Source organism: Dasypus novemcinctus, chromosome 19 (assembly GCF_030445035.2).
Source record: "Dasypus novemcinctus isolate mDasNov1 chromosome 19, mDasNov1.1.hap2, whole genome shotgun sequence".
Classification (NCBI taxonomy): Eukaryota; Metazoa; Chordata; class Mammalia; order Cingulata; family Dasypodidae; genus Dasypus; species Dasypus novemcinctus.
The window spans coordinates 32,550,528-32,558,351 of record NC_080691.1 but is presented as its reverse complement, the minus strand read 5'-3'; the positions used below and the strand labels follow the sequence as shown (position 1 = coordinate 32,558,351).

Genomic DNA, 7,824 nt, shown 5'->3' with positions numbered 1-7,824 from the left:
CTGGCCTGGCCCCTGTCACAGAGCCTCTTCTGTTTTGTAAAAAAGTACTGTACTTATGTGTCTTTCTCCCCGACAGGCTGCGAGCTCCCGGAAGGCCCGGCTGTGTCTGCTTCACCTCTGACACCTGCTCAGCGAGTGCCTGGCAGGCTACAGGTGCTCCTTAGACATGGCTGAATGAATGAATGGGCCCAAATAAATGAATGCAAGGGACTCCCTCAGGTCAGCAGACAAGCCATGGTCCAGGAGCCCTGTCAAGCCACTTGAATTCACCCTGCCTCAGTTTCCCCACTTGTGAAATGGGGCCACAACCCCTGCCCAAGCCACTCCCTTTGGGGGCACCGTGAGGCTGCGGATCCGACTGTCGGAGGGGGAAATCTTCCCACCCACCCCTGCAAATGGGAAAGCTGAGGCCCGTAGGAGGGGAGGGCCCTCCCAGCACCCAGTGGGTGCCAGGACTACTCTCCCCGCCTCAGGCCGGCACCCCCCATCAGGCCTCCGCTCATGCTCTCCCTTAAGTCCACCCCGGCTCCCGCGCTGCACCCCAAGCCGTGGAAAACCTGAGTCACAGCCGGAGCCAAGGTCGGGGAAGCTTCTCTCTCAGCTCCAGGGACCTCTGACCGCCCCTGACCTGGTCCCTTTTGGAGTTGGGGTGCGGGGGGAGGACCCCAGGCCGGGCTGGAGGCACGGTGCTCTGGGGGCGTATGGCGGGACAGCCCTGCCTGTCTGTCTGCCCCCCTCGGCCTGCCCTGGGGAACGCACCGTCTGGGAGGAAGAGCCCCCTGAGCGGGGGACACAGAGGGGGCCCCACGTGGGCACGAGCCGGGGTGGGCTGGTGTGTGGCCCGAGCGCAGCCCCGCCTGCTGCCGCGTCTCCACCCCAAGCCCTCCTAATGAAATCAAGCTGGCCCCGCGGCCCGGCCGCGCGGGGGCGGGAGGGGGGAGGAGCAGGGGAGGAGGGGGCGGGAGGAGGGAGGGGCGGGGAGGAGGGGGCGGGAGGAGGGAGGAGGCGGGAGGGCGGGCGGCCGCGGCCCAGAGCAGCGCCCGCAGGGCAGCGGCAGGGACACGCCGAGGGCCCGGAGCCCCCTCCTCGCGCCTCCACCTGGCCGGGCCTGTGCGCCGAGGACCCGGTGAGTCCCGGGGTGCCGAGAGCCCGGGGGTGCCCCGGGGCTCGGGGCTGGGGGGTCGGGCTGAGCCCTCTAAGGAGCGTCCCGAAGTGCGTGTGGGCTGCGTGCGTTTGGCGTGCAAGTGTGAGCGCGCGGGCCCGGGGCCCGTGTGCAGCGCTGGGGTCACGCCGGAGGGGTGTGAGTCTGCACGCGGTCGCCCCAGCCTCGGCGTGAGGGTCGCGTGGCCAGGCGGTTGTCCCTGCCGTGGGTCTCGCCCGTGTGTCAGCGGGCGGCGCCGGCGCGTGTGCTGCCCAAGTGCCCGTGGGTTGTGTGTCCGTGTGTGTCCTTTGTGTGTCCGTGCCGCTGGAGTGTCTGGGTGCCGCGTCGAAGTCGGCGAGCCCGGGTGCTGTGTCTGGGCGTCTGAGCCCCCGCTGCGGTGGCTCGTGAGCAGGCCTGGGGGGCTGTGTGGGCTCTCAGCCCTCGGCACCCGCTCCCCGCCCCGGGCCTCCTCTCCGAGAGGCCCTGTCCTGGGCTGGCCCCGGAGCAGGGGGGCAGCGGCTCAGCCGATCCCCCTTCCTCAAAGCCACTAATGGAAGCCAGGTTTCCGTGGGCCGCCCCTCCCCCTCGGGCCACCGGCTCCGGGTGGGGGTGGGGCATGGCTCTGGCCCCTCGGCCTCCCGTTTTGGGGGTGCCCCAGCCTCGGCAGTGGATTCCTCTGGAATATTCGTGATGGCGAGTAGACCCCTCACATTAAAAAAAAACCCCAAACCCTGCAGGAGATGGTCCTTAAAGAGAGGCCCTGGCCTCCAGGGGGGACGCCTGGCACTGCCGTTTCTTGCCCTAGCAATAGATGGGGAAGTAGCCATTATGCCCATGGCACAGATGAGGAAACCGAGCTGCGGGGAGCCGAGTGCCTGGTCCCCGGACATGGAGCTGGGACGTGACCCCCTGACCCTGCCTCTCTGCTCAGGGCTCTGCCTGGCTCTGCCCGGACTCGTTGCCCCTGGGCAAGGCCCTGCCCAGCTTCGGGGCCTCAGTTTCCCCTTGCAGGTGGGCCTGGCCCAGCTCCTAATGGCCTGTGAGTTTTTGAGTCTCTGGAAATACTTAGGACCCAAAAGGTCAGGGCAGCCCGGAGGCCTCAGGGCCTGGGGTTCTGTCTTCCCCCAGAAAGAGGTGGGAGGTCCTGGGGGGCAGAAGGATCGTTTCGGAGTTGGTCCAGGCCAGCTCTTCTATTCTGCAGATGGGAAACTGAGGCCCAGAGAGGGCAGGGCCTCGTCAGGTCACGCAGCCATCTCCAGGTAGCCCCGGCTGGCCCCACGGGGAATAGTGACCCCCATTTTGCCCTGGCCTTTCTCAGGGAGTTAGGAAGGAGTGGGGTGTCTCTGAGAGTCAGGGTCTTGGCTCCAGGGCCGTGTGATGTTTTTAAAAGGAAACTGTTCTAGTTAGTTTGTATGCACTTGGGGAGCCAGGCTGGCCTCCTTGAGCCCAAGGCTCCAGCTCACACCTGTGGGTGTGGATATAGTGTGCATGTGAGAGGGTGAGTGGACTATGTGAGTGTGCGTGAACGAGTGTATGTGAGTGTGCGCGTGCGCATGGGTGAGCATGTGAGAATGAGCGTGTCAGTAAGAGACTGTGAGAGTGTGGATGGGAGCGTGTATGTGTCAGAGTGTGAGTGTGCAAGTAAGTGTGTGTGTGTTTGTTCCCGAATTCTTTGGGGACAGAGATTAGGAGATTCCACTCAATGGGGTAAAACAGTTGGTCTTTTCCTGAATAATGGGGGAGACAAGGAGAAAATCCTTTGTGGCCTTACGCTCTGCCCCCCATCAGCAGGTCAGGGTGGGAAAATGTTGGCTGATCCTGGAGCCCTGCCAAGGTGAGCATTCAGCCGCTCCTGAATCCCGTTTTCCCTGCATTGAGCGGCAACTCTGCACTAGAGACTTTCTGAATGTTCTCTCAAGTGACCCTAACAGCTCTGGGAGGTAGGACCTGTGGTCACCACCTCACCCCAGTGTACAGAAGGGGACGGTGAGGCCCACAGAGGCCAGACCACAGAACTAGAACGTGCTGGGGCAGGACCCCAATGTACAGACTGGAACCCACAGAACTCCAGCGAATGAACTGCACAGTCGTCCCGCCGGGGGAGGCCCCCAGGTCTTTAGCCATTTTACTGGTTCGAGTTGCCTTCCATGGCGAGGAGCTCCTGCTGCTGCCATTAAATGTGCCCCCCGGGCTTGATTTGAGGCGGAGGGGCAGGGAGGGGACTGGCAAGACAAAGACCCCAAGCTCCAGGTTGTCTGTAGGGAACTTTGCTAACTGGCGCCTGAGAGGGGAGGGCCTGGCCGGCTCCTGACATTCGCAGGGGCCCTCAGCCCTGGCTCCGGCTGACGGGTGACATCCACGAGGGGTGCAGCCCCATTTCTGGGCCTGCCCTGGGCACCGGATTTATGCACGGTGGTGTGTGTGTGTGTGTGTGTGTGAGAGAGAGAGTACATGTGGCACGCTTGAGTGGCGCATGTATGAGTGTGTGGTGAGTGTGCGTGTCCAATCTCCTGGGCTCTTAGAATCATACAAAGCAAGGATCAAATCCCAGCTCCGCCCCTTCGCATCCTGAACTTTCTTTCTCTGAACCTCTGTCTCTTCTTCTGTATAAGGCGCCCACCCTTCCTGGCTTCTTGAATTGAATCCATGAGACGGGTTCAGATGAGTAAGTCATGGTGAAAGCACGGAACGACCAGCTCAGTTAAGATTAACCCCTGTTGAGTATTTTTTGCCTCTTTTTATAGCCTGGAATTATTTTTTGGCCATCGACCCATAAGGGTCATTGGACCAGTTTGTCCCAATTTACATCAGTACAATTAATTTCAATGAATGACATTTAATTAGGACCACTTAGAACAAGCTGCTAAAAGGTCCAGCCTCCTTCTTACCCCACCTACCTCACCTGACCACACAGGTGAGGGCGCAGGGCCTGAGGTCTAGGACAAGGTATGACCAGTAGGCAAGGTGCCGGGACCTGCCTTCCTCCTCCAGCCCCGGAAATTGCTGTGTGACCTTGGACATGCACCTTGCCTTCTCTGGGCCTGTCTCCCCATCTGCCGAGAGGGGTGGTGGCTCAGGTAGGGAATCCCAAGGCTTTTCTGTCTTGGGGCTTCTAGCTCCACCCGTCTTTGGGGGAACTAGGGGAGGGTCCTCAAGGGACAGCCTGGGGGTGAGAGGTCCCTGGGTTTGTCAGAGCACCAGCCCCTCACCCCGGCTGGGGGAGTTCGTGTTCTAGAAACCGGGTCCTTCCTTCCCACACGGGGCCGGGAGGAGCTTATTAATCAGCCGGGCTGTCTGCACCAGGTGGGGTCCCGGGGTTCAGGCTTCCCGGGGGGCGGGGGAGGGAGGCGGGGTCATCTGGTTCCCAGCCAGTGGTGGTGGAGGGGGCTGGGGGCTTGGGCTGGGTCCGCAGCCTCCAGCTCCGCCTCCGTCTCAGGCACGAGGCCCCCCAGGCCCCAGCCAGGGGCCCTCCCAGCTCGCCTTTGAGCCTGGAGGGAGGGGCCAGCCACGGGCAGGTGCTCCCACCCCGGCGTCCCCGGCAGCCCGGTCCTCTGCTAAGCTCAGAACCTCTGGACGCTTCGAACCGCGAGGAGGTCCTGGGAAGTTTTGAGAAAGCATCTGAGGTGCTGGCGCTTGGCGGAGCAGAGCCGCCGCAGCCCCCCAGTGCGTGGGGGAGGGGGCCCTGAGGGGTCCAGGACCGCGAGAGGCTGGGGGGTGGCTGGGGAGGGGTCCTCGAGGGGAAGGTTCTCACGCGGTTGGCTGTCACTAGGTTTCTCCCTTATTCAGTCCTAGGGTCACTTCTCCCTTCATATCTGCATCTGACCTCCAGCTTTTCCTTGCCAAGTCACTTAACCTCTCTGTGCCTCAGTTTCCTCACCTGCAAAATGGGGACAATGATAGCTCCCCCATTGGGGGGTGGTTATCAGGATGCAATGCAGAATCCCATGGTAAGAAACAGAAAGTAGCGCCTGCTATTGCTTACTTGTCGCTAAAGTTATTATTAATTCAGCTGGTCGGGCAAGAAACATTTATTGAGCACCTGCTGTATACCAATACCAGATATGGTGCAGGACCCTGAGGACTCCGAGATGGATTCGCTTTCCGTCCCTGCCCTCCAGGACCTCAGGGTCAAGTGGGGGCACAGGGGTACCCCAAGTCTGAACAAATGCAGTCTGTCGTATGGTGGGGGGGGGGGACAAAGGCCGGGGAAGGGTCAGCACCCGCTAGAACACGCCTGGCGCTCCCTGCACCTCCGCAGGGTCTGGTGGGCCCCGCCTCTGAGTCCCGAGAGGCCGGGGTCCCGCCCTGACCCCTCCCCTCCCCGATGTCCCCGCAGGTCCCGACGACGACATGGCCCCCGCGGCGGCCCCCTGCCTGGTCGCCTGCGCGCTGCTGCTTCTGAGCGCCGTGCCCGCGGCAGCGCACTCCATAGCCCTGCAGCCCACCTTCCCCGAGGACGTGGTGGGCAGCGGGGAGGCCGAGGGCTCCTCCGCCTCCTCCCCGAGCCCCCCGCCGTCCCGCAGCCCGGCCCTCGGCCCCACGTCGGCGGGGCCCCAGCCCACGGGCGCGGGGGGCCCGGCGCCCCCCACCAACCTCCTGGACGGGATCGTGGACTTCTTCCGGCAGTACGCGATGCTCATTGCCGTGGTGGGCTCGCTGGCGCTCCTGCTCATGTTCATCGTCTGCGCCGCCGTGGTCACCCGCCAGAAGCACAAGGCGTCGGCCTACTACCCCTCGTCCTTCCCCAAGAAGAAGTACGTGGACCAGCGCGACCGCGCCGGCGGCCCCTGCGCCTTCAGCGAGGTCCCCGACCGCGCCCCCGACGGCCGGGCCGAGGACGCGCTGGACTCGTCGCAGCAGCTGCAGGCCGACATCCTCGCCGCCAGCCAGAACCTCAAGTCCCCGGCCAAGGCCGCCCCGGGCGGCGGCGACGCGGCCAGGAAGGCGGAGGGCAGGCCCGAGCCCGCGGCGGCGGCGGAGGAGGAGGGGGGCAGCCAGGGGGCGCCGGGCAGCCCGGCCGAGCAGCGGGGGCCCGCTGGGGAGCCGCCCGAGGGGGGCCCGGCCGCCGCCGAGGGCCCAGGGGAGCCAGCGGCCGCCCCTTTGCCAGCTCAGGAAGCCGGGGAGCCAGCCGGTGCCCCCGAGAGCCCCTGTGCCTGCGGCAGCGTCACCCCCAGCGACTAACAGGCCTCCCGGCCGTGGGCGCTGACCGACGGGGCGCGGACACCCCCTCCCCTGGCCCTCCCCGCTGCGCATCTCCGCGTGTCCTGCCCCTGCGGCCTCGCGGGGGTCCCAGGCCCGTGGGCCTCCACAGCCCCGCGGGGCCGCGCCTGTCCCCTGGGCCAGCGGGGGTGGGCACGCGGGACAACGGCGCAGGACTCGGCCACGGCCAGCGGGACACGGGAACCTCAGCGCCAACCTCACTGCTTTGGCATCAGCGTAGAGAAGGAAGCCAGAATAACCCGAGTTTTGGAAGCGGTGGATTGGGAGGCCCTTTTAAAGATGCCAGCTCAGCAAAACGCAGCCGGGATCAAGCGCTACTTCAGGACCGCCGCCCGCCCTTCCTCGCGGCCCACGGCCCGAATAGCTCAGCGTCGCTCCGCCTCTGATCAGAACCGTGGCAGGGTGGGCTCGGTCACCCTAGAAACAGCTGCAGGCAGCCCTAGGCCCATCGGGACCCTGCGCTGATCAGGCATTTCTCAAACTGGGCTCCCCGCGGTACCCTTGGTGGGAAAAAAAAAAAGTTCTCACGGCCCAATGAGAGGAGGAAACACTGCCTTTCTTCCCACCCTGCAAGCACCCCCGAGTGTGGACTCCTCCAGGAAAGGTCCCTGCTGCATTCGGTGTGGCTTGACCTTTCTCAAAACTTATTTTGACCACTGAGTACTTTTAACTTTTCATGTTTCTAAACAGCTAACAGAGTAAAATCCTGCAAAGAACACTCCGAAGATACCGCTCTAACTTTTCTGGAAGGGGCCCCCAGTTTCTGGCTGACCCAGGGATAGGGGTGTGGGGGCTTCTCCACTGCCCCAGCAGCCCCTGCCTGAGGGGGAATTTCTCATCCCGCTACTGCTGCTGGGAGGGGGCTGAGTGGATTAGGCCCTACCTCTGAGCCCCCTCAAGCAGCCTAGAGGGTGGGGGGACCGTGTGTGAGGGGCGGTCCACCCTGGGAGAGCCCGGGGCGTGGGGGCAGGGGAGAGCTCCCGACACCAGCCCGGAGCAGGGGGCCCCAGCTTCCCGCCCCCCGTCCACGTCTACTCGCACGCAGCCCGAGTCCACCGCCGCCTTCAGGCCTCGACAGGGAGCCTGGGCTCCGCCCTAATTCGTGGAGGTTCTGGGGGGCTCCTGTCCCCGTCCCTCTGCCTCGAGCCCCCCAGCCTCTGCCCAGCCCCGCAGCTGCTGAGCTATAACACACCAGCACAATAAAGCGTTCTCCTGCCCTGAGTCTCGCTGGTTTCCTGAAGGAGGGGCGGGTCTAGGGGGGCGGGGGGGGGCATTTCCCAGGGCTGATCCCTGGAGGTGGGGGCAGCTGTTTCTAGAGGCTGATGGGGCAGACGGGGGTGGGAGAGGGAGGGTGGGAAGGTGCTGGGAGCTTGCAGCCCCCCTAGCTCTGGACCTGCAGCCGTGCAGACCTGGTTCCACGCCCGGCTCCACTACTCGGCTGTGTGACCACTGCTGAGTCACAC

At 64.4% G+C, this 7,824-nt stretch overlaps 1 protein-coding gene across 1 annotated transcript; it reads left to right on the top strand.

Moving 5' to 3' along the window:
- The first annotated feature begins 1,010 nt into the window (after window positions 1-1,010).
- TMEM119 (transmembrane protein 119) lies at window positions 1,011-7,582 on the top strand. Its single transcript, XM_058281492.1, has 2 exons — window positions 1,011-1,126; window positions 5,478-7,582. The coding sequence occupies exon 2, from the start codon at window positions 5,492-5,494 to the stop codon at window positions 6,320-6,322; it is 831 nt and encodes a 276-aa protein (XP_058137475.1). The 5' UTR covers window positions 1,011-1,126; window positions 5,478-5,491; the 3' UTR covers window positions 6,323-7,582.
- Window positions 7,583-7,824: the final 242 nt, after the last annotated feature.